At 42.5% G+C, this 27,519-nt stretch overlaps 1 protein-coding gene across 1 annotated transcript; it reads left to right on the top strand.

Moving 5' to 3' along the window:
- Positions 1 to 8,786: 8,786 nt before the first annotated feature.
- On the top strand, positions 8,787 to 22,877 carry LOC104363711 (interleukin-2 receptor subunit alpha). Its single transcript, XM_032995784.2, is given in 6 exon segments — positions 8,787 to 8,862; positions 18,404 to 18,589; positions 18,808 to 18,927; positions 19,220 to 19,450; positions 21,876 to 21,923; positions 22,834 to 22,877. Coding segments are annotated over 6 exon segments (705 nt in total).
- The last annotated feature ends 4,642 nt before the right edge of the window (positions 22,878 to 27,519 follow it).

Here is a 27,519-nt window from a genome sequence, read left to right on the forward strand (position 1 = left end):
GCATCCTATCCATGGCTATATTGTCATGGCACAAAACAATCATAGAATCATAGGATCATAGAATGGTGTGGGTTGGAGGGGGCACTAAAGATCTTCTAGTTCCAACCCCTCTGCCATGGACAGAGACACCTTCCACTAGATCAGGATGCTCAGAGTCCCATCCATCCTGGCTTTGAACACTTCCAGGGAGGCGACATCTGCAACCTCTCTGGACAACCTGTTCTAGTGTCTCATCACCCTCACAGGGAAGAACTTTCTTACATCTAATCTAAATCTACCCTCTTTCAGTTTAAAAATGTTACCCCTCATCCTCTCACTACATGGCCTTGTAAAATGTCCCTCTCCAGCTTTTCCGTAGGCTCCCTTTAAGTACTGGAAGGCTGCTATAAGGTCTCCCAGGAGCCTTCTCTTCTCTAGGCTGAAAAACCCCAACTCTCTCAGCCTGTCTTCACAAGGGAGCTGCTCCAGCCCCCCGATCATCTTCATGGCCTCCTCTGGCCCCGCTTGAGCAGGTCCATGTCCTTCTGATGTTGGGGAACACAGAGCTGGACACAACACTGCAAGTGGGGTCTTACAAGAGTGGAGGAAAGGAGAATCACCTCTCTTGACCTGCTGGTCACACTCCTCTTGATCCAGCCCAGGCTACAGTTGGCTTTCTGGGCTGCAAACAGACACTGCCAGGTCATGTTGATCTTCTCATCTACCAGCACCCCCAAGTCCTTCTCCTCAGGGCTGCTCTCAACCTACTTATTGCCCAGCCTGTATTTGTGCTTGGGTTTGCCCCAACCCATGGGCAGGACCTTGCACTTGGCCTTTTTGAACCTTGTAGGGTTTGCATGGGATCACTTCTCAAGTCTGTCAAGGTGCCTCTGGATGGCTTCCCTGCCCTCCAGCGTGTCAACTGCACCACACAGCTTGGTGCTGTTGGCAAAATTACTGAGAGTGCACTGGATCCTGCTGTCCATGTCACCAACAAAGATGTTAAACAGTGCTGGTCCCAATACCAATCCCTTAGGCATGCCACTCGTCACTGCTCTCCACTTGGACAACGAGCTGTTGACCACAACTCTTTGAGTGTCATCATCCAGCCAAACCCTTACCCACCAAGTGGTCCATCCATCAAATCCATGTCTCTCCAATTTAGTGACAAGGATGTCATGCGGGACAGTGTCAAATGCTTTGCACATGTCCAGGTAGATGACATCAGTTGCTCTTCCCTTATCCACCAACCCTGTAACCCCATCACAGAAGGCCACCAAATTTGTTAGGCACAATTTGCCTTTAGTGAAGCCATGTTGGCTGCCACCAGTCTTCTCCTTATTTTCCATGTGCACTAGCATGGTTTCCAGGAGGTTCTGCTCTACGATCTTGCCAGGCATGGAGTTGGGACTGACTGGCCTATAGTTTCCCAGGTCTTCCTTTTTTTCCCTTTTTAAAAATGTGGGCTATGTTTCCCCTTTTCCAGTCAGTGGGAACTTCACCAGACTGCCACAACTTCTCAAATATGATGGATAGTGGCTTAGCCACTCCACCTGCCAGTTCCCTCAGGACCCATAGATGCATCTCATCCCATGGACTTGTGCACCTTCAAGTTCCTTAGATGGTCTCAAACCTGGTCTTCTCCTACACTGGGCAATTCTTCATTCTCTCAGTCCCTGCCTTTGCCTTCTGCATCTTGAGCAGTGTGGCTTGAGCCCTTGCTGATGAAGACTGAGGCAAAAAAGTCATTGAGTAGCTCAGCCTTCTCCATATCCCAGATAACCAGGCCTCCCGTTTCCTTCTGGAGAGGGCCCACATTTTCCTTAGTCTTCCTTTTATCACCAGTGTCCCTATAGAAGCTTTTCTTGTTGCCCTTAACGTCCCTGGCCAGATTTAATTCTCTGGGGGCTTTGGCCTTCATAACCTGATCCCTGGCTGCTCAGACATTTTCTCTTTATTCCTCCCAGGCTACCTGTCCTTGCTCCCACCCTCTGTAGGCTTCCTTTTCGTGTCTGAGCTTGTCCAGAGGCTCCTTGTTCATCCATGCAGGCTTCCTGATGTTTTTGCCTGACTTCTTCTTTGCTGAGATTCATCACTCCTGAGCTTGGAGGAAATCATCCTTGAATATTAATAAGCTTTCTTGGGGCCCTATTTCCTCCAGGGCTTCATCCCACGCTACTCTACCAAGCAGATCCCTGAAGAGGCCAAAGTCTGCTCTCCTGAAGTCCATGGTAGTGAGCTTGATGTGCACCCTCCTCACTGCCCTAAGGATCTTGAACTCCATCATTTCATGGTCACTGCAGCCAAACCTGCCCTTGAGCTTCACACTCTCCACCAGCCCCTCCTTGTTGGTGAGAACAAGGTCCAGTATAGCATCTTTCCTAGTTAGCTCCTCTATCACTTGGAGAAGGAAGTTATCATTGATGCATTCGTGGATCCTCCTGTATTGTTTATGCCCTGTTGTGTTGTCCCTCCTACAGATATAGGGGTGACTGAAGTCCCCCATGAGGACCAGGGCTTGTGAACAAGAGGCTGCTCCTATCTGTCTTTAGAGGGCCTCATCCACTCAGTCTTCCTGGTCGGGTGGCCTGTAGCAGACTCCCACTATAATGTCATTTGTCTCTGCCCTCCCTTTAATCCTGACCCATAAACTCTTGGTCAGCTCCTCATCCATCCCCAGATCTCCCTGCACTCCAGCTGGTTACTGACACAGAGGGTGGCATCCCCTCCTCGCTCCCCTGCTCATCCTTCCTAACGAGCCTGTATCCTTCCATTTGAACACTCCACTCAGAGGAGCCATCCCACCACGTCTCTGGGATTGCTTTGCATGCTTATACATTTCCGAATTCGATTTACATTTTTTATATGTGACACTGCCAATTGGTCTTTTGCATGTTAGCCCTACTTCATTTTCGGAAGAACAGCTGTCTAATCAATAGTGCCACTACTCATTTCACAGGCTGTGAAATTCTCCCTACATATAATACTTGCATTTATTCTTTAAATTGCATCTTAATTTTTTTTGTCCAGCGTATTGTGGTCACTTTGAATTCCCTTTCTTCCCTCTAATATATGCATGGTCTCTCTTGGCTTAGCATCTCTGCAAATGCAGTAAAGATTGTCTATATTCGTCATCCAGATAACTTGAAAATACTGAAGAGTCAAAGACCCTCAGTATAACCTGGGGAACACTTTTCAATACATCCTTTTCTTCTGACAGTTAATCGGTGCCACTCAATATGCTCTTTCATTTGACATAGATTTGAATCATTTTAAGGGCACTTTATTGTCAGGGATTTTCCAATCAATTTTGTACTCACCTTATAATTTAACTAGTTTCTATTTCCCTAACTTGACAGATAGTGTAAAAATTCTTACTAAAGTCATGCAAAGAGAGAGGGTGTCAGGTAAGGACCTCACTACAGAGGCTGTCTTAAGACTTGTGCTCTTTACAGGATTAAGTTTAATTGATTAACTATAACTTGATGGTAATAAATGGAGAAGGGCAGAAATAAATATGAACATGCAATAATATGCATAATTTACCAGTTTATTTTAAGGTCCTGAAATTTTTCTGCTAGAGCCAGAAGAATGATGATTGCAAATAAGAGTATCTATAGAAGAAAGTTATCTGTACTGTGCAGCTGTATTTGTGTGAGGAAGTTTTAAAGAACCCAATCTAGGCATTGCTGTGCTAATGAAGTTGTGGCAGCATTCACTATATGGAAGTTAAATATATCCAAAGAGTTTTTCATGTAAGGCAGAAGCTCAGCCAGACACTAAGTCTGAGGAGAATAAGTTTTAAAATTATGTCTCCTCCAGATCTGCTCATTAGACACTGTTTTATTGTAATAATAATAATAATAATGTGGTTGGTGTTTGATTCCCACAGGGAATGTTTTGGCTGTTGCTGTATGTTAACATGATGATTTTGGAGAACAGTACCAACAACCAAAAAGCAAACTCAATGTTGGGTGTCATCACCGGGAACGGGACGGAGAAGATCATTTTGCTGCCATATAAAAACTTAGTGGGCCAATATGTGGAGTATCTGGTGCCGTTGTGGTCTCTGCCTCTCAAAAATGACTTAATGGATCTGGAGAAAGTTCAGAGAAGGACAACAAAAATAATCATGGGGATGGAGCAGCTGGCTTACAAGGAGAGACAGCAGAGGTGTACGACTGTTCAACATGGAGAGGGGGAGGATGTGGAGAGGTTAACTGTACTGTGGAGGTGAGGAATATGGTGAATGCAGACCATTAGCCATCAAATACCACAATAACAGAACTAGAAGACATTTAGTAGGAGATCAGTTTAAAACAGATAAAAGGGTGGATTTATCCCAACACTGAATACTGGAACCTCAAGGCTCCCTTTCAGTTTTGTGGTCCTCATGTATTTACCCCAGAACTTGGCAACAGTGAAAGGAATAGTTAATATACAAATAGTATAACAAACTATGTCCAAAATGTTTGACATGGGAGACTGTTCTATGTGATTAAATAAGCAATTTAAATTCTCTTCTGAAATTCAGTACGTATTTTCCAAGTGGATTTGTCTCATCCAACTGTAGCTGCCTAAAAGGCCCATGTTTGGTTTAAACTAGTTATGCTGGTTTAACGGTTGTCTGCAGATGGGAAGGGGAGAGAAAAGTTCACATGGGTGATTCATCCCATATATGTTGATGTCCAGAAGAGGAGGTGAATCACTCTCTAGATGCACTTGTTGACTCTCCCCATTGACTCAAAGGGGAACTTTGACAACTGTGTTGACCATATACCACTCTCTTGACTTGAACCTAAATTCTTGTTGACCTTGCAAATATACTCCATTTAAGATTCAAAATTTGTGCCAGTTCATGTCCACCCTGTCTCACTTTTATGGGAAATAAAAAGCAGTTAAAACCAGTTTGGCCATTATAAATAATTGGGCTGGGTGCAAAATTTCTGATGAACATTTCTGGCATGTGGTATAACCAGGGTTCCCCATACCTCTGCTTTGCAGCAGAGCTAGAAGCTGCTGTGGAGGATGGGAGGGGCCCTTGTGCACAGCATCTTTAATTAATTTTCTTGAAAATACTAAGCATAGTCCTCTAAGTAATCTGTAAAGAAAGCCAAGAGTAGCCTATTTAAGTGCAAAACCTAGCTATTTGTGCTTCCACTCTTCAGTACAGAGTAGCACTGTATCCCATGCTTAAGGTAAAATTCCCAATACATTTTCTCCCAAGTAAAAAAAACAAATAATGTGAGTTTACAACCACCATTACCATAATTTCAAGGACATATAAGCCATATACCGATTAACAGAGTTTAGTTAGCTATTAGAGCCACCCTCACACCCTCCCAGCAAGGTCCATACGAAGTGTTATTCCCTTGAATAGAGGGCTCGTGTAGTAGTCATTCACAGCAGAAAAGTTGAATTAAAGAAAGAAAACACAAAGCTTGCTTATTTTTGTGAGTCGTGGATATTTATCACTGCTTTGAACTGGGAAGAGTTGCAATAAGATCATGGTGTTGTCCTTTCTTTAAGCTGGCTTGGTTTTGCTTGCAGTGTCATTGGATTTATAATACAAGCAATGCCCAACTGAAAATTTAATACCACTTGGTTTTACGTGAGATGGTAATGTAGATGGGTCAGGTCTCCTAAGTCTTGGGAGATCTTGATACAGACCTCTATGAATTTCTGTTTTCTCCCCAGATTCTGAATGATTCTCCTTTTTTTTTCATCAGATAAAACTGCACCATATAGGCACACCGTAAAATCTTCTTACAGACTTCGCTACTCAGACCTCCAGACCAAACAAATTTGTGCATTAAGAGTTTTAAAAGCACTTGCAGGATTTCAGAAGGCCCTTGTTAAATCTAGGTCTAAAGAATGCTGGAGCTGTGTCTGTGTTTTACTCCCTGGCAACTCCATTTCTGCATCTTTCTTAGTTTTGTGGCATTGTTAAAAAACTAATCTTCATAATCTTGTCTGTGGTGACTTGCGCCATGTGACATGCTCTTTTCCTCCCAGCTCTCTGCTGAAAGAGAGGACTTTTCTGACCAGCAAATCTCTGGTCATCAATTGAATAAAGTCAACAAGCAAAGACACCAGCACCTTCTTTTCCCCCTATACCTTCATAGATGCTCCTATTTCCCTCTATCACTTTCCAGGTTTTCACTGAATTTTCATAGTTCCTCCCTTCCTTTATTGCCACACACGTCTGTTGCTAACATCTAATGTTAATCATCTAATTTATAATGCCAATTATTTTTATTTTTTTTTTTTCTCTCATAAACCCTTGCATTTTCTGTACCTAGATAACTTTCCCTTTTGCTGGGTCCCTCCATTCTCACCCTTTCCTTCTCTGCCTTGCGCTGCTTTGAGACCGCTGCTTGCAGAAGCAGCACTGTTTTTTCCTGGAATCGTTCAGCAAGCTGACCTGTTTCACAAAGCTGACCTAACTAACTGCTCTCACAAGCAGTAACCGTTTTCTTCTGACCTCTAAAAGGTCATAATGTCGAGTTACAGGTCTTTCTCATGCAAACTGTGCTTGTAGCAATTAGCCACCTGGGGTCACCGTTCCTTCCAGTACAAAAACTGACTATACATTGCATGTTGCTGCTAGGCTAAAAACTCACCATTTCTAATAAAATCTTGGTGTCTGTTATCCACCTACACTGATATTTGCTGCTTGACAGCAAATGGCTGCTTAAAAGAAGGAGCACATCTCAGCTTACCTGCTGGAAAAGGACCTTTTTTCAGCAAAAGTTAAAATTCAGCTTGTTGACAATCTGAATCTGCAGTCCTAACTGCTGCCCTCTGCTCAGAGTTTGCAATCATTAATTGACTGGCAGGATTCTGAATAGCTGAGAGAGGCAGACTGAGCTGAAGGGCTGCAGAAAAGGTTCTCTGTCTCTATCATGCAAATAGCTATGAAATTAAATAGTTTGACCAGGAAAGAAATAAAAGGAGATGTTGGGGAATAAATCCCTGCACCTCCAAAGAACACGCCCCATGTTTAGTAGGGGAAGGACAAATTGTGATAAACAGTCTGGGATTTCTTGCAGTGCAATGTAATAAATATATCTTACCAGCCCAGATGGTTGTGGTTCTGCATATGCAGTTGCATATCTCCAGGTATCTTGGAAAAAGGTGAAGAATTTGGGTCTATGACTTTCAGACAGATGTTTCAAGAGCAAATCTCTCCAAGGTCTTCACTGGGCTTTGGCATGAGTGTTTCCTATTATCCTATTAAAAATAGCAGGTGATTTGGTGCTAAAGCAAAGGCAGTAAATATCTGTGGATCATGGGTCAGCCCCTGGGTGAGCAAAATACTCTATATCCACAACAGTTGGTCAAGAAGTCTTGCTTGTTCTCTGTGTGCTGTTGCATTTGGGTTTGGGTCATAATCTCCTGGCCAAAGTCTCATTGCCAACAGACCCTCCAAGAGGACCTACATCAGTGAAGCTGCACAAAAGCTTTCATGAAAATGGCAAAGGGAGGTCTATGAGGAGGGAGACAGCAGGGGCTGTAGCATCTCTTCAGTCTTCCACTCTCATGAGCACTGCCTAAAGTCTTCTTTGCACCTTTCCATATGCAGGGGGAGAACATGTACATTTGTGCAACCTCCCATAGATATGGCATCTTCATTCACCCTCTCAAAAAAGATCTGTTTTGGGTCACTCAAAAGAAGCTCCCTTGTGTCATCTGCCTTTCACAGAACCAATGCCATTATGGGTGTAAAGAAAAGTCTCTAATAGTGAGGAATGAAGATACTAACACAACATCTTCTGCATCTGTGGCTACAACTGATGAATACAGCTGTAGCAGAATTTAAAAATGTATCACATCTATTTCATAGCATGCTTGTTATTAAGATTTAATTCATTAAGGATTTATAAAGGAGAAGTAAATATCTAACATGCACTAATCATGATAGAATACCACAGATAGTTTAAATCTATTTTTCCATAGTCTATCCCAACTAATTCTCTAGGTACTAACAGATAATAATCTCTGTGGAAATGGCTGAAGAAAATCTACATAAAGTGGGATACTTCCTTGATCATTTCCAGTTTTCCACTGACATCTGAAAGAACAAATTTCACTGAAACATGGCAAACCCAGACAATTTAGGAACAAGAGAAACCCTTTCCAAACCTGCCAGCCTCATCCTTGTCATTTTTTTTTTGATCAAACTGTTCATCCTCAGAAGCTCAGCTGTCACTCAGAGAAACTGCAAACATGCATACAGTAAAAAATGGATGGAGTGTGACTTTATCATCATTAGCATAAGACCTCCAGAAAGCCAAAACCATACCCCACGGGACCTTTTCTTTGTAGGTAGAACCCACAAAGAAGATGGTGTTTGAGGTCCATTGTCATACACCAGACAACTATTTTACAGTGATGGTCCCTCTCAAAGGCATGTTCAGCCACAGATTTGGGGTTGAGCGGCTACACAAACCCGTTAAAATCTTGTCCCCTTCTACTGACCTCAGCTGTAGTGGAACAGCTCCGGAGTCAGTAACTCTGATGTGTCAAACCACTTCCTACACACGATGGCATGCTCCACCACACTGAGCATTAAGTTTTATTTCCTGGATAAAAACTACTAATACCTGAACAGAGAGCAGTCTTTATTCTCTGTTGCGGAGCCAGCCAGCGAAACGATGGTTTGCTGACCAAAGAGAAAAGTCCTTGCTGCACACACGGGGTGATATCCCCATCAGCCTAACCAGGCAGTAGACGGCTCTTGGCTTGGTCGGCACCAGCCCGTCGCTTCTGAGAAACATCATCATCCTCAGTGTTGCGGAGAAAAGATGTGAACAAGTCCCATGGAGCTCAAGTGCCTTTTGATGTGGCTCTTGTTTGGATTTGTCAAGGGGAACAAGCCAGGTAAAAGACTATTTCTGCCTTCTGGGGAGGGAAAATACGATTTGCTTTTTTGTGGTGGCTTCTGGAGGATGTTCACAACATCCTGACTACTTTCAGGTAAGGAAAGATGTTAAGAGCTTAAGGAATTTGTGATTCTAAGGAAATGAGAGAAATGGGGTTTGTGCCCACAAACCAACTGTAGACAATCTAGAGCACTACAGGATATTTTTTGTCTGAGTAATGTATGTATCCTCCAACCCATCGTTGGAAAAGTGGGCAGATCAAAGCAGCCTTATGCACCTTAGGTAGCTCTTTGAATTTGTTTTTTCCATTTTGCATGTAATTTTAGGAACTATAAAAATAGACACTGAAATGTCAGTACCTCTGTAGGTAAAACTGATGGCAGTGCGATTAGTTAAAAGGTGCCATCCAAGTTTGCTATGGGTACTATAGATACCAAGTATTTTTTCAGCCACACCTCCAAACCAGTAATGGCTGTAAACTGTGAACGGAGGCAGCTAATTCATTCAGCATAATTTTACACATTTATAAATTGTGATACTGCTTATATTTGGCTTATTTATTGCGACAAGTGTGTGCATTGAGAAATGGTCTGGTGATATATTAATATATTTGAATTTAAACTGCCTTGTTCAGAAGGAAAAAAAAAATATCTTACATTCTCAGTGCTCCATAAATGTGATATTTCCTTCTGTATCTGATGATGATGTCCAGGTTGAGAGGAATGAGCAGATATAGCCTAAGGCAGGTTCTCAGGCACACTGGTACTGTAACTGCTTCTGGATCATCTCTACCAGGGCTGTGAATTTTACTAGGGGCAGGGCATCTCAAGGGAAGACTGTGTTGCTTGTAATCAAAGTCATTAATGCAGGAAGTAGCTTTACGAATATTTAACCTCCAGGTGATTTCATTCTTGTTAAAGTATTTTGCCAGTAAAAGCTGTACCTTTTTCCTTCACGGGGCATTGTCATTGCCAAATGAAGTGCCAGTGCCCACGGCAAACGTTTATGTGCTGCGTGCAAGAGCATCACTGCGAGACGTTCAGCCAGAGATATGTAAATAGGATCGGTTCTTGGATGAGTCAGGTCCCCTGTATCAACGCTTTCTATATTACTGTGCCTGGGACACGTTGTGAGATTTCTTGCTAGCAAGCCTCATTTATCAGAAATCTTTCTGTTTTTTGAAAAAAAAAAAAAATGAGGAGTGTTAGAGAAGTTGCATTTTATGCTATTTGATGTGATTTAATTCTCTGATGAATGAGGAAATGCATAGCATTGCATTCTTCACTGTATCACTAAGCTCTTCTTTCCTCAGCTTCCTTTATTTATTTTCAGTGTCTCTCCCAATGTTTAAACATAATGTTTATATATAGATATATTTAATTTCTCCCTGCAAATAATACACTAAGGTAGAAACACCACCTTTTACCAATTTAGGATTTTTTATTATAGAGATGCCTGAAGTATTGTGGCTGTAAGACCTATTGTTTTTAGCTCATTAGGGGGATCAAAAATGAGACCTGGGAACAGACATAAGCAAAGAAAAGGGAAAGAGGCTAGGTCCAACCGGTCAAAAATCAACTATGCCTCAGTACATAAAGTTCAGTTTTGTAAATAGATCCTGCCATAGATGGTGTTTTCAAGAGGGTTTCTGACAAAATTCACTATCAGGAACAAATAAATATAATTAGGGGACAAAGAAAATAAAAAGCCTTTGTTTTACAGAATAGTTTTGCTGATACATCTCAAAGTGCTTTTAGAGGGAAAAGTCTTCTGATATATATTGGGGGAAACTAAGGCATGGGATGATCATTAATTTAGTAAAAATTAAATTGCAGCTTATTGCTAAAGAGGATAAAATAGATGCTGATTTTCTAGTGCAGAGCACAGCATTTATTTCATTTACTCTGCACAGCAGCAGTGCCTAGAAGCTGCAGGCATAATGTATGCTAGGTGAGGGTCAACTACAAGATAAAAGCTGGTCTGTGCTCCTACGACCTTTCCATCTTGCTATTCGTCTTACAGGAATACACTGAATAGATTTTCAAGTTAAACCTGGAAAGGATTAAAACTCACAAAAGAAAGAATTTCATTCAACTGCATTTCATTCACACAAGATGGGTACCAGATCTCAGTCATTTAAATGAGAGGAATTTCTTTCCCATTATACTTGCATATTAGTGCTCGCTCCCATGGATTTGAAATGCAAAGCAGAATAAATTAAAGTTGTCAAACACATACAAGTGTTTCTTGTAAGGTCAACCAGAGAGCAAATACCTTTATAAACCTTCCAGCTACAGTGGCCCTCAGCAGCAAAGTGCCCAATATACAGCTACAAAAAAATATTGTTAAAAACAATTGTTAAAAAACTGTGATCTTGCAGTATATGCTTCTGCCTTCAGATGGAGAAATCTTCTCCCCACTTCATCAGAGGTGGGATTGTTATGTCCTTCCCTTTTATCACAGCAAAAATCAACAATTTAGCTACTGCTAGAAAGCTACTACCTTTGACTTTGCTCACTATTGCCTTCAGAGTGTTGCACTTATGGTCTCTGCTTTCTTCCTCAATGTTTATCTTTGTCTCTCGGTATTCCTGTTGTACTAATTGTATCTTCAAAACTCAGCTTTTGGATGTTTTCTACCCATGTTTTCACCTTCTGACCCTGGTCCTGAATCTTGGAACAACCTGGCTTACTGAATCTTTGCTCCATCTCCTCCAATGCTTCTCAAAAATTCCCATTTTCAAAGTCCTTCCATGACTTTCTTCACCTGACTCCCTGTTCCTCAACCCTGCCAGGGTAGCAGCACTCTGTCATCTGCTGCTATTTCTTTATGTTCTCTGTTTGTAAAGTGTGAGCCCTCAGACAAAGAATATACAGCCCTCTTTATTTGCAAAAGTGTTTCATGCATTACAAGATCAAAAAAATCATCAACAGACAATTTCCATCCTACTCTTGATAACTCCAGTGAAAAGCTCAATAACTCTGCTAAGGCCACAAGTCAAATGAGGGGAGTCCTAAAGCCACATTTGAAATCAGAAGAGTCCCACCAGACCTTTTTTTCACTGTTACCCAAGACTGGGACACATGCTTGTCAGCCCGTTCAATTATTTGCAGAGAGGATATTCTCTACTGCCCTTCCAACCCAACAAAAGGCAAGGCTCAGAAAGTTCCAGCCAAAGAAAAGGATCTGAATTTCTGCTGCTGTTTAAAAAGCCAATTTTCTTTCTCAGGAATGTGTTTTTCCCTTTAGATGAAAATACCGAAGAGGCGGGTGTTACTGAAGTCACAGATTTAAGCAAAAATGTAGCCAAACCTATTCAAAACCCAAATGTCACACACCAAAACAAGGCTTTCACATATGATATTCTTAAAACCAGACTCTGTGTTCTGCTACCATACCATATGCAGTGGTTACCTTTAAAGAGTTTGAGCTCTGTGGCTTTACCACAGAGGGTTATAAACAACCTTAAACAAAAGAATAAGGAAAACAAATGTTCCCCGTTCTCCACTTCATACATTTTCTACGCAGTGCACTGTGCTCAGGATAGTTTTCCTCCCTCTCCCTGCCTTAGGAATCACTCTCTCTCTTTCCTAATGCTCCCTCTTCCAATTCTACATTTGTAGTCCAAGTCCCCAGCCCAGCCTCTCTGCCAGGGCAGGCGTGAGATTCATCTTCAGCTATCTGCACCAGCTCCTCCATTGGGCTGGACATGTGGACCCCCTTCATAACCAGAGGAGAGAAAGAAGTGCTTTCAGGGCCCAGTTCAGCTACCAGATTGCAGATAAGGGTGCAGTGAGTCATATCCTCTGCGTGTCTTTCTACACCCAGGGAATTGAACCGTCTGCTTTTTGTTGGCTGGGTGGCACTCAGTCCATGCCTTAAAACAGGAGTGAGTTGGTGAGGGGGGATAGCTGCGTTTAGGAGGAGGGGAGACAGATATTCAGTCGAGAAACATCTGGGTCGGCAGAAGACACAACAACATCTGCAGGCTGCTTTGCTGGGAACTCACAGCAAAGTGAGCTTTAAAATGATATTATTGCATTAGCTAAACCACGCTAATTATCCATGTGAGCATGCAAGAGCGTTCTTCCAGCGCTGTAGGCCATAAAAAGAGACAAGCACTTTTAAGCATTGCTTTGGAGAACTGAAGTTAGGGATCTTCTGGCATCTAGAGAGTTCTGCCCAGCTCCACTTCTTGCAGAAGGAGCTAAGATGGCAGGTTCCTGAGGCTAAATTATGCTCAGCAGGAGAAGGCTTAGTCCACTGTCAAACCAAATCTAGCCTTGCTGTAAATGGAAATTCTTTTTACATTAGATTCCACAGCCTAGCTCAGTGACAAACAGCTGGTTAACATGATTCAGCCAAGAGATAAAAGATGTGTATCTCTCCCAAACCTAATTTTTTATGGTAATACAAAGAGTTAACAGACAGATCCTGCTGGTTCATGTTCCAGTTTATTTTACACTGTCTTTCCAACAGAGACATCCTCTAGTACAGAAAACTCATCAGGTGTTGAACTGCCTAGTCCTTAGAATAAGACATTCCTCTCCTCCACCGCTAGGAATATCAAAACCCATCTCCTGCCCCATAGGGCTGATCTCTCCTCCATCCCTGTTTGCATTAAATTTTGCACCTGGCGATTCCATCTGCATTGTATTTCTGTCACTTTACCTTGCAGACTCATTATTACTCAGATTACATTGTAAAATGATCTCTATATAATCTACCGTATAGCTAATCAAAATCTCACAGGCAAATTACCATAAACTTCAGGTCTGCACCCCAGACCCACACCTGGGATCTACTGCCATCTAACAAATCCACATATACAAAAAATGACATTAATCAGAGGCAAAAGAAGCAGGCAGAGCTGTAGCTAGCTTGTTAACAGACCCTTGGGAATAAATTCTGAAGTTAGAAAAAGTTCTTTACCATTTCAGTCCAGTAGCTGGTATCAATTCCTTCTCTTCACCCATATCAGTTTCATCTTCAAGAGACATGCTCTATTTAGAGAGAACGTAGTTTCAGACAGCATATGAATGCCAGGGCAGAATGAGCTTTTCAGGCACATCTGGGGAAATGTCCTCATTTTGGCATGGTTTGATTTCTTGAAATCTCTGGTCTCATCACTGAACTGGGCAGGTGTGTGAAGTGCCTGGTTCCTTCCACTGCTTCTACCCAGATCTTCAGAACAGCCAGTTTCCTACTGATCCCGCCTCACTACCTTTGTATTTAGGGGAAAACTGTCCTATTTTTGCACTCGCCTTTTTAACTTGACATCAGAATAATGTCAGTGCTGGTGACACACAGCCACATGACAGAGGAAATTCTGACTTTAGGTTATCATGACATGACTCATGGTCTGTGTTTACCTAATACTAAAATTACCTGTTAGAAATTTTCCCCATTCACTTCTGGACAAAAGGTATTGTTCTAACACTGCTCTGTCAACTTGGACATGGAAGAGAAATAGGCAGGAGAGCTTCATAAATCCTAATACTGCCAGTATGTCTACTATGAGCAGTTTCGTGTTGGGTCAGTAACGTATTTGAATGGGAAACCTCAGGGAAGAAATCCAGGCACTGAAAGAACTGATGGTGATTTAGCTGGTGGCTTTCTTTCCCCTGAGCCTACATAATGATGCTAGATGCTGAGGGCAGCCAAAGACAGTTAAGCTTTATTTAGCACATGGCAATGAACCTGCAAAAGACAGGGCATGGCAGAGTATTCTGCCTGGCACCAACCTCCAAAAACTCCTGTGTGATATCTGACAGCTTATGTGGAGGTCCCAGATGCCCTAAGACACGTCAAATGGCATCAGGCACTGTTGCTTAATCAGGAACAGTAGGAATCCCACCTACCTTGTGGCTCAGATGATAATGAGTGATTTGCAAGTCTCAGAAAATTTATCAAACTTAATTTTGGGAGCACACCAGAAGATGCAATAACTACTTCTTAATTGTTATGTTTCACAGAATGTTTATCATCTGAATTCACTAGTCTCCTTCTAATTCCAAGGGCATGTCTCCACCCACTATATAATAACATTTGAAACCAGTTCCGAAACTTCCAGAAATGCTGTAGGCACCAAAAATCCACTAATATGGAGAGAAATTCAGATTCCCAACTGCCTTAGGAGAGCTATGTGTTCTAAAAATTCTGCAACCGATAGCAGTGCTAAAGCTCATGAACACAATTACATCAACCTCTCTGCTTGGCCCATTTCAATAAATCATGTTAGTACCTCTAAGTGCAAAGAAATGGAGTCACGTGTCACTTTTGGGGTGTAGGAGATGAGAATGGTAGGTGGGGGCTGATGAAGCTTGTGAATGAAGGAAAGGGAGGACAGAGAACATCGGGATTGAAAGAGAAGGAAATAGCAACACACAGCATCTTGTCATGGGATGGAGAATTGGAGGATGTGGGGAGGGAAAATGAGGAGACAAACAAAACCCCACGAAATTTGAAGGCAATGTGACGGTGGCCTTTTAAGCCAATACTGGCAGGAATGTAGCCCTGGAGCAGCTGTGGAGGGATGCAGAATCCAGAGGAAAGCTGGGCTGTGCAAAACTGGGCCACCAGAGGCTATGAGGCAAGTTACACTTAGGTGTGCTGGCCTTTTATAAGTTTTATATTGTCATATTACACCAACTCAAATGAATTGACAGACTAATCCACAGCCAGGTGCAAAACAGCAAAAAAAAAAAAGTAAACTTAATCTCCCCTAAAAGTGTAAAAAGTCAGAAACCTAGTTGAGGAGTAAATTTACGCTGGGATCTCTTCTGGGCCAAACTACAGCTTCTATTTTCAGATAGACTTCACTGAGTGGGTAGTCATTATCATGAATTATTGTCACATCTACTGCCACAATGTTTGGAGCCCTGGCTGATAGCTAGGGCTTGTTTGTATAAGCATGGTACAAATAGCTGACCAACAGAAAGTTTAGAATCTGAATATCTGGCAAGCAAGTACAGAAGTAATACTGATCAGCATGTTGGGTGCCTACCTGTTCTTGAAAGATAGGTAAAAGACTGCTTAAAGTAAAGCACCTCTGAAGATATATGATACTTAACAACAGTGAAGAGGAATAATGGCAACTTAGAATGTCTCATACTCATGCAAGGCCCCTCCTAGTATGAGGACTGGTACAACAATAAACCCCAAAGGTGATGACTTTGATATCAAACATGTTGGTAAGGATGTGGATGGGAAAAGAAGACAGAGTTTTGAAAGGATATGATGGTTGATAAGGAGAAAGTTCTTGAAAATGGGAGTAAAATATTTGATGTGACAGTGGAGCAGTTAGAAGGCAACAGAGGGAAGCAAACAGAAGGCCCCAATGAGACCTAAGAAATTCATCTTTCCAAGCGCGTTCTGGATCAGAGGCAGGAATGTAGTTGTAAAGGCCAAAGTAGTAGATACAGTAGTGGTTTAGGTGTGAGAAGACAAGCATCTGAGTGATGTGGATGAAATAAAAAGGTTGGATCCTAGGAGTGTTGCATGAGATCCAGCTGCAACATGGATGTGTCAATCCAAGAGCACCAGCCTGATGGGTATTGCCCACCATCACCTGTGTGCAACATTTCTGCACAATCCTTATCTGACGCATGCAAGTTCAGAAGAACCTTAACTTCATTTGAGCATCAATTAAAACAACAATTGCCCTTTATGATGAGTAGGCTAAATGCTGTGGGTTTTCTTAAGAAGAGACTAAAGAGTTGTAGGGTTGGGTGCCTTGTGCTGAGATTCAGATCTGCAGTCTTCTTCAAAGAGGCTTTTGAAGTCTTGAGGGAAACATGCTTTTAGCTTTCAGGGAAAGTGAGAGTATGTGATCTCAACTTGCTACTAATCTGATAACTCTTTAATTTTAATCACCCTGACGGTCTGTGGTAAACCATGTGGTTAACTATTTCATGCACAGTCGCTTCTCTCGAAGCCACAGTCTGATGTAGTTTACAACGCGAATCCTTTGATAGCACAAAGTTACAAGGGAATTAAAATATCCCTTACACAGTTTAGCTGTTAAGCCATTCACAATACTTTTCATTGTTGCCGTCCTCAAACTTTGTGACTTTTACGAAGCAGCAAGATAATGAAAAGTAAAAAGGACAGAAAATATCAAAGCGAGAAAATTATGGGTGGCTCTGAAAGAAAAGGGCATGGCAGGATTGGGTCTGGGAGTCACTGATTGGATTGCTGTTGGCCAGGCACGTCTTTGTTTCAAGGAGAAGGCACTTTGGGAGTCAAGGGCAGATGCCAAATGATGAACAACTATCAGGGATTCAAGGCCCTTTTGCAGTTATTCTTGCTGGTTGCTAAGGCTGCATTAATTATGGCTGCAAAAATTGTAAAGACATGATGACTAAGAAATTTTGCTCCTAATAGCTGTTACTATTATGCATAAGCATAAAGGGCCACAGATCATGCACCCAAAGATCCCAAATGGCAGCCCTGATGCAACCAGCCTGTTTTATCTTAGAATTTCTCAGCCTTTAGGCCTTAAATAATCATTAAGTAGTGCCTTTATCAACTTCTGGGTCTTCAGCTCAGCTTCAGTGGGCTTTTTCAAGTGCACTGAAATGATCTAAATTAATTCACTCCAACTGATTGAGAAGTATATTTAGATGTGATTTGCTGATGACACAGCACTTCATGTCCTTGTTTTGGGACAAGTTATATTTAGGTTTGCAAACTTATTTCACAGTAAGCTGCTCTTTGGTGTGCTCAGTCAGAACTGAGAGTCTACTCCCCTTTCCAATGTTTGCTTATAGATGATTGCCACTTCTAATGGCTTAGTTTTGCTTATTATGCCTCACTCTGTAGATTCAGGGCTGCACACTCTGATGCAGGCAGCAGGTCTACAGTATGATTTTGTACAGATTCATTAAGAAAATGTTGGTAGTGTTTCATGTTGGCCATCTGCTGGGTGCAGAAAGAGAGGGCTCAACAGCCTGCTTCAGGCAGGGGGGGCCAGGACCAGGCAGATAGGCCTGGTGCCTCCTACCACCACTTCCAGCTGCTGTAGAACATCCTTGCTCCAGCATCCTTTCTCCTCTAGAATAAACACAAGGGAGTTGAATCAGCCCCTCCTAATTAAAAAAGTGCAGAAAAATACAGGCTTCACATCACTTGGTGGAGACGCTCCAAGGGATTTTTATGCATCCTGAACAAATCTATAATTATAAAATCAATGGCAACAACTAACTCCAATGTGAAGAAGGCTTCAGATGATGGGATTGTTCTAAAATTAAAATAAAGGGTGTTCCCTTCAAATAACTAAATTTCACCAAACACTCAGAGCCTCTCCTTGGTTTAGAGACAATCAAAGAAACAAAGTTTTGCTATCCTGATGTTCTCTTCATGATATCCAGTTTCATCCTTCAGCTGTGATTTTAGCCTTGTGGCTGGGAGCAGAATTACTCTTACTTCACTGAGCTCTGGGCATGATCTGGTATCGATAAGACAGAAATATGTGGGAAGTCCTTAGTGAATAAGGTAGATGTACAGGCTGTTCTGATTCTCAGGCTTTCTGTTTGCAGAAGAATGCCCAACTCTTCCAATGACCCAATTTGCTGATGTTACTGCTGAAACGTATCTACTGGGGACCAAACTGTATTATAAATGTGACAGTGGCTATAGAAGAAGAAGTGGCCAGTACTTGGGAATTCAGTGTCGGAGTATAGAGGGGGTTGCTTCTTGGCTCTACAAGGAATTTGAATGTATTGGTAAGTGATTATTGTCCTTTTTCTACATTTGTAATGGTGTTTTTCCAATGAGTCAGTATAAGACTCCTTTAGGCACTGCTCTAAAAAATGATCTTTTGCACTTATCTTTTCAAATTAGAACTTGCAGCAATTCTATCCTGCTTCTAAAAATTTGGGTGCTCTGGCTTTTCTCTGCTATTCATCCTGCTGTAATTCAGCAAATATAACTTCTCCCACAGATAAGAAAATTTTCTTGTCAACAGCTCTCACAGAATTAGATTTTACACAGAAGCCAGAAAGAAAAAGACAGAGCCCTGCACTCCAGAAACCAGAAAACTTTTCAGAGTTTGCCCAGAAAGGTAAGTAAGAGCCCGTTCATTACTGTAACACTTCTCCCACTGATTTCTGTGAAAGCAGTGTAAGAATGATGAGTAATTTTTAATTATTTTGACAGACAAAGAAACAGCTGCTCTAGTATCTTAGCTGAACAAGTGATATGGTGTAAGTGAATGAGTATTTTATATTCCAACAAAGAATTAGGAAGGCTTGGTATATCCTAGTTGTCTATATTTTGTAAGAATACAAGTCATGTCTCAAAAACAAAAGCGGTAGGCAAAAATCTTAATTATGTCCTGCCTTGTGATCCCACAGATTTTTGTGGTCCGCCCAAGACTATTTCACATGCCTCTTTAAACCTGGACAAACAGTATTATTACATGGGACAAGTATTACATTTTAAATGCCAGAGCAGTTATGATAAGCAACCCCCGGCCTCTGGCACCCTCAGGTGCGAGAAGGTGAATGGCAAAATCATCTGGACCCCCCTTGACATGAGATGCACCAATGACAGTGACGAGTGGCTGTCACAGACTATCGAGCCAGGTAAGATGGTTGCTCCAGCATGTTCATGCAGGGTCCAGACCCCCCCAGCTCAGCACTTCAATCCTAGGGAACAACCTGCTTGGGTTTCAGGATAGAGACATGAGGGACCTCGGGGCTCCGACACTGATGGAGGTATCATCTCTGACTGACAGAGATGACATCTCTGGGGGGGACATAGATGCATCCTACTTTGTCTTGGGTGTCCTTTCGTACTAACTGCAAAACTGCAGGAATCTGTGAGCAGATAGAGCCACTCTGTCATATACCAGGAAGAAAATAGTAGAATAAGCCTTTCTCTTTTTCCTTCCTCCTAGCAGCTGTAGGTCATCTATTGCCACTTCACAGTAAGGTGCTCCAAAAACTATATCTAATCATCCCTCATGATTTCTCAGGGTTTTAGGATCCAGAGTTTAGCTAGTCCATAGCTAAACCTGAGTGATGTGGCTCAGTTCTTAATTTAACACCCAGGATGTCATTTTGAACAGAGAGACAACAAAAAGCCCACAAGTATTGCACTGTAGCCCTTACGGACCCAGATTCAGCTGGACAAGCACCACTGCTCAGGGAACCAGCAGGGCTCTCAAGTGAGGCTGCAGAACCTCTGCATCTTGCTTTCATACCCTTAGACGGGTTAATGCCAAAAGTGCCCCATGCAAATTACCTACTTGTTCTGATGGCATCTCTCCTAACTCTACAATACGTGAGCTTAATATGCAGAGAGAAAAGAGAGCCCCTTCCCCAAGTATCTGTGATATCACTGAGGGTCTTGGGCCCTCTCGGGGTGGCAGGCAGAGCTACTGTAGGTAGAAGGACCCAGATGTCCACCACCTCTACAGTCCTCAGACTTTCATTATTTTCCCAACCTCCTCTGAGGTAGTGGAGTGCTGTGGGCTGAATTTTCCAGATGTGGGAGACGATGCAAGGTTAACTTTTCATACCAACAGAGTGTGGAAAAACCTGGTTTTCACTAATACTTGGGAGTTCAAGGAGAAATTAATCTTGCAGAACTGTAGACATCTACTGCATAGATGCCCATGTCTGAGTTGGACTGCCTTCGTAAGCAAGTGAGAGCAATAGGTGCCCTATTTCACATCTATTTCAGCATGGGTGACTCGCACCCCATGAGGGCTTGTTTCTCCTCAGTGACTATAGCAGAGCCCAGATGACAATCTCAGTGGCCACATCCACATAACAGTAGGTGAGATGAATGCCAGACCTTGTCACCTATACGAGGCCATGTGGAAGTGCTGGTTGGTTTAGGCAGGCCCTTTTGCTTTCAGAAAAACTTTTCAGGTGACACTTGGCCATCATTGCCTCTCCTTGATCCTCTGGCTGTAAGAATGAATCACCTTACTCACTGGACATGCTATTTCAGCATTAACTCATGGCTTTTTCCCCTCCTTCATAGATCCACATGTTTCCCTGTGGTGCCCAGTGCAGGAACAGCAGTCACAATTTGTTGTTTGGTCTTTCTTCCTCCTTCACAACAGTAACTTTTTTCCACTGATGATTTCACTTGATACTATCAGGATGAAGGAACTTCTTGCTATGGTGGAAATAGCTCATCAACATACCAGTCCTAGAGAATGATACAACGTACTGAATACATAGAGGTTACAAATATTTGAAAATTTGAAATTCAGATTATGAAAAACATGATACTGGATGATGAAATAGGCCATCTTGGCCTTTAATTCGACACAACAATAATTCCAGTTTCCTGCAAAAGTATACTCAGATCTTAGCAAGGTCAGCTCTTTGTAATTAATGCACCAACTATTTATTCCCACAAAGTGTTACCTTCCTCTCTGGTATGATGTGATGTCTTTAATGGGGCTAGACAAGGAATATCCTTCCCTTTTTCAGTTCTTCCCCCAGCATTCAGCACAGAGATTTATCAACAGATCACTCTTACAGGACCTCTTGTTAAAAATCTGCTTATATCTCATACTGACTCAAGTTCAGAGCTTCGTCTTCAGGATAAGGGAGAAATTAAATTAATTTATAGCACCAGGTTAAGTTTTGGGCTACATTTCTGGGAAAAAAAGAGGTCCTGTTTAGAGCCATGTTTCCAAATCCTAGCTTGGCACCTTGAAAGTCATCCTTCCCAGTCTCATATGAAATAAACATTTTAGCTGGATCCCATCCCCTGGATGATACAGTTCACTTCATGCCCATCATTAACAGACATCAGATCAACACATATGTTGATATCCAGGCTGGAAACATTTACTGGTGGCCAAGAAACAAAAATGGCATTTATTAAGTCTTCTGTGCAGAGGAAGAGCTGTCAGGCTCTACCCTCATCACTGCTTCAGTGCTGGAACGAGCTGGCTCTTCACCTGACTGTCCTCATCACTGCTTTGATGCTCTTCGCCAGACAAGCAAATTGGTACAAAAATCAAGAATATCTCTTTCTTCATAGGTTTGACTCATCCATCCTCTTCCTCATCTGTGATACTGCCAGTGACAGGTATGCCGTTTTGTTAATTGGACCTGGACTTCACTCCATCCCCCAGAGCAGTTACTTTGCCTTTCAATTTGCTGTTCTGCCAGAGACACCCATCTCTGTTGTAAGAGCTAATATATATACTGCAAGACACATCTATGTCCATGTATTGGGTGAGAAGTCAGTAAAGAAAGTGTAAATAGAGACCGCTTAAGCACTTAAGTTTTTATAAAGAAGTTTTCAAAGACTCATAAGGGATGTAAAAAAATAGATCGATCAAAAGTCTAGTTTTCAATTAAGCAATTTTCAATTTTTTTCTGAGACTTTCTGTGAATTCAGTGAATAACTTAAACTGGAAAAAAAACAGGAAAAAAATGTAAACATTTAAATGATGTGTTTCTTTCAGATTTTCAAAGGAGTAAAAAAAGTTGGGCAAATAAAATATTTTCTCACAGCTAAACTGATGCATTTAGCTCAGTCTGAAGACATTTTCTTCTCCCCCTTCCCCATCATCCGTTTAGTCATTAGCTGCTAAAATAGAAATTGTCTCTCACTGTGCATATTACAAGACTTTGTGCAAGGGCTTTTGATTCCAGTTGGAGTCTGCTGACAACTGTAGCGCACATTATAATGAGGAGGAATAATGGAGTAAGATAAAGGAAGGGAAGGAGGAGTATTGCAAACAATGCCAGAGACCGCAGCATCAGTAGTCCACCGTTGTTTGGTGTGGTCAGTCTCTAGTTGCCCAGGTCCCCTCTGGGTCCTCTTTGCCCCAGGGAGCAAAGCAATGTGGCAACATGGAAAAAGTCTTGCCTCTGGGCATAGGGGCATGATGAGACCCCATCCTAGGTCTTGCCTGTTTCTCCCAGTTGGAGTAACTGCCATAATTAAGATAACACCAGGTGCTAACCATGTTGATTTTCTGTTTTAACAGCTATCTTTTTTGTTCTGCCTATCATTCCTGCTGTCTTTGTGTGACTCACCAAGCAGAGAATACGATAAGTGGGATGGAACCAGGAAAATGTGAAATCTAAAAAAAAAATCCCTAGCAGTGGAAGAGATACCAACCGGATCAGCCATCTCACTATTGCACTGCTTAGATTTCTGAATACCTTCCTCGGTATTAAATAAGTGACCCTGGATTTTGGGTTATCTTGTTCAGCTATTAAATGCTGGCACAAGAAGAGGAATCAGCTTTTGAAATCAAAAAAGCATGCTTTGTTCCAGCCATTGTGGAACTAAGAATTGCAGTTCAAATAATGTGTAGAAAATGAATCCCGTGGGGAAATTAAGGTTAATTATGCAAATATGTTGGTTTCAGATAGATTACGCAATCAGTCTTTTTCTCTCTGGCTAACCTGTGGGAAGTCTGGTGGAGCATCTGCCACCACGACCACGTAATTCTTCTTCCTTCATCCCCCTGATTTCTCAGTCGTGTCATGACAACTTTGTACTTCAGACTTATTTCAGTCTGGCTTCCTTGCTGTTTCTATTACTACACTGAGATGCACCAAGGTTGTTCCTGTTCACAGGCTCCCCAGCCTGGTTAAACCAAGATGTCCCTATTTGACATTTGGAAATTCTCCTTTTCTCCTCTCTCTTTGCTAATCCTCATCCCCATTTCTCTCCATATTCCTTACTAATTACTGATGGGGTCTGCTTCTCAGCTGAATGGAGATTTTTCTTGAAAAGGAGGAGGGGATGACCTGGTAAAACCACATCAGCAGTGTTTTTTTGCCAGTTCACAATAGGATAAAGTCATAGAAAGTGTAGACAACACTTTGAAACATGTTTTAGTGAAGATGGTCAACCATGATGCAGATTACCTGGGCCATTGTGGTATTTCTGAGAATATGAGAGGTGAAAAATTGTCAAGAATGATCTACATTTCACTGACCCTGTAGTGAAACAAGTGATGAAGTAGCCGATACCAGACGAAGTAGTAACTGAGATCCTAAATGGTGTCTGCTGCAAAAAGTACTGTGTGGGTTTGCATAGTAGATATAGAAGAAGCCGTAGAAGACCTGCATCTTCTCAGCTGTTTTAAAGTCATTTTCCTGCTGTAAGGAAGACTTCTCAGGGAATTGTGGCATTGAGATCCAAACTCATGAAATCAGTGATTTGCCACAGAAGAGATCAGATTGTACCAGTGACCCCAAGACCAGCAGTGGCAAATGAGGAGGAAGCCTGGATACTCAAATCCAGTGTGTGAAGGAAGCAGAAAATATTATGACTTAATTCTTATAGGGAGTTTCTTATAGTGACTTTCTACTTACAGAGTACAGGTGGAGAGAGTGTATCCCATCACTGACCGACAGGGAAAGAACCCTGCCTAAAACTGCTTCCCCAAAACACTCCTTCTCCTATCGTATAGCAGATGTACTGCTAATATAACTGCAGCCTCACCCAAGCGCCCAGGAGTACATATGGATCACTCGCCCAAGCACATAAGATGATGTAACCATCATTACAGCCCACACACCACCTTCTCCATAAAGAGAGAGGCTGGACACTGGATGTCCCCCATCCCTTCCCTACCCAGACAGGCCAAACACAGTCACACTTTTCTCCTCCTCACAATGCTCCTCTTGGAAAAGGAAATTGAACCCATTTGCCCTCTGCACATAAGCTGAATATCTCACTGGACTCCCTCATGATTCAGTATACATGTGCATTCATCACCAGCTCCTTCTTCCCAATTATTTTGGACTAGCCCCTTCCACAACAGTTACTACATTATTTCTCCAGCTCAGATAAGGATGCTGCAGATTGTGTCAGCTGATTAATTTGACAGCTCCTTTTGCAGCTGCAGAGCACCAAAGTACCCAGTACAAAGGCATTTGGGAAGAGACTCAAGCATACACAGTACCTGACGTGTATTTATATTATTGGGCATTTGTGAAGTTTGAGTAGTCTTCTGCCTCTCTTTAGCCACATTCAGGCTAGAAGGATAGGGTTCATCTGACAAAATGCAAGCATCTATGTCTGAGGCAGACAATGGGAAGGAACAAGTCCCTTTAGAGAGCAGTCCATCTCATCCTAGAGCCTAAATATATACATACCTATGTGTATGTGCATGTTTATTTATGCCACATATTTATATGCATATATATATATACATATATATATATAGGCCAAATGACTCATGGTCTAAAGACACCTGTTTCTCTGCATTGATTCTAAATGATGCTCAAATTGACTAGATTAGCTATAGATGCTTACATGGAATATGTCAAAAGCAAAATGGGATGAATGTCTTCCTTGTAATTCAGGAGGCATGAGAGCTTAGTGCTATTTTTTTATTTTGTGATAGAGTGTATCTGTCATTGTTTTACTAGTTTATATTCCTGTTGAGTTATTCTCACTCCATAGCCTTGATATTTATACTTCCCATGGCTTTTTTTTTTTTTATTCCTGTTGGAATAGGACTGACTTGAACTATGTATCTTTATAAAGATGGCTATGTAATGGTCTATTACATGCTGTTATTTTGTATGGGTGCAAACAACAATCTATATTTATGCAATAGATTATAGGCTTTCACACCTGTCAGCTGCTCTGGAGGCTGCAAACAGTGGTACTAACCTCTTCTGCTTCATTTGTTTGATGCACGCTACTTATTGCTAACGTACCTCTGTTAAGAGCTGCAGTTAGGCTGGCATGGCTTGTCCTGCTCAGGGCTTTTCACTGGAGAAGGTTAATAATTCATCTACTCCTAGCACACACATTTTTATGGAGAGGACAAGAACAGAGTCATATGTTTCCCACTGCTCCAGCATTTTTCCCTCCTTTCCCTAGCCAGCTCAGCTTAGGGTCTCTTTCTCCACATTTTGTTGTTGTTGGCAATGAAAGGAGATGCACTGCTGTAGGAGACCTGTAAGCAATAGTGGGTTACAGACTGGACAACTATTACGAGGTTTAATTTTATTAGCTATTAATATCTATATAAAGAGTCTGAACCCAGGTCACCTCCAGCACAGCAGCTGTATACGTACTTTATCAGCACCTGTAATTCCCAACTGAGCTGTACTTTACCTCTTGGTAGGGGTTGTTGGCCCTCAGGGGAAATGTTTGTGTCTGAGGCTTGAGACTTCAATACAAGCAGAGAGCAAGTAGAAATCAATAGGACCCACCCTGGGAGCAAAATGCCACCACGGGAAGAGGCTGTGGCCAAAGGGGCACTGTCACTGTTGTGCTTTCTCCATGGTCACTCACTGGTTTTACATGAGATGTGGTGGTTGATATTTTGATTTTGTAGACTTTGATTTTTCTCAGTATGGAACAACTAATAAAGTATAACAGTAAGTTTTTATGGATGTTTGAAAGGCAATGTGTTCTTGCTATCGATCTAAACTTTGAAAAACACATGATTTATTTTCCCTTACCCTCTCATTTTAACAAAAGGTATGACAAACTCAGGAACGTGTCACAGGAAGGTTTATTCTAAAGACGCCTGCTAAAGCTCACATCACACATGTACTATCACAGCTAACCTTTAAAATGCAGGAAAAAACTAAAAATATATGGGCAAAAGGATCTGTCACAACGATGTTTCCAAAATAGATAATGGAAACAATTAATAGACTTTTAAAATCTAAGGAGAGTGGAACTCCCTTAACCCTAACTCTCCCCAGGAGGTGGAAATACACATATGCCTATACCTTGGCAAGGAACTCAAGTGTGAGAAAATGTGTTTTTCCAGAAGTCTACAGTGTAAGAATCAGCCTGCATGTTGCAATGTGTCATCATGAGGATGGTCACACTCAAAATGCTGTGGTCAACAGCTCAATGCCCAAGTGGAGAGCTGCGACGAGTGGAATTCCTCAGGGGTTGATGCTGGTACCAGCGCTGTTTAACATTTTTGTTGGTGACATGGACAGTGGGATCAAGTGCATCCTCAGCAAGTTTGCCAATGACACTGAGCTGTGTGGTGTGGTCAACATGCTGGAGGGCAGGGATGGCATCCAGAGGGACCTGGACAGGCTGGAGAGGTCTGCCTGTGCAAACCTCATGAGGTTCCAAAAGGCCAAGTGCAAGGTCCTGCCCGTGGGCCGGGGCAATCCGAAACACAAATTCAGTCTGGACAAGGAGTGGATGGAGAGCAGCCCTGAGGAGAAGGATTTGGGGGTGTTGGTTGACAAAAAGCTCAACATGACCCAGCACCGTGCGCTCGCAGCCCAGAAAGCCACCTGTGCCCTGGGTTGCAGCCAGAGCAGGGGGGGCAGCAGGGCCGGGGGGGGATTCTCCCCCTCTGCTCCGCTCTGGGGAGACCCCCCTGCAGTGCTGGGGCCAGCTCGGGGGCCCCCAACAGCAGAAGGACCCGGAGCTGCTCGAGCGGGGCCAGAGGAGGCCACGGAGATGCTGGGGGGGCTGGAGCAGCTCCCCTGGGGGGCCGGGCTGAGAGAGTTGGGGGGGTTCAGCCTGGAGAAGAGAAGGCTCTGGGGAGACCTTCGAGCGGCCTCCCAGGGCTTAAAGGGGAGACAGGGGAGGTGGGGAGGGACTCTGGATCAGGGGGTGGGGGGTAGGGTGAGGGGTAACTGTTTTAAACTGAGAGAGGGCAGATTTAGATGAGATGTAAGGCAGAAATTGTTCCCTGTGCGGGGGGTGAGGCGCTGGCCCA

Source organism: Tyto alba, unplaced genomic scaffold (genome assembly GCF_018691265.1).
Source record: "Tyto alba isolate M040663 unplaced genomic scaffold, T.alba_DEE_v4.0 Super-Scaffold_2, whole genome shotgun sequence".
In the NCBI taxonomy this organism is placed as follows: domain Eukaryota; kingdom Metazoa; phylum Chordata; class Aves; order Strigiformes; family Tytonidae; genus Tyto; species Tyto alba.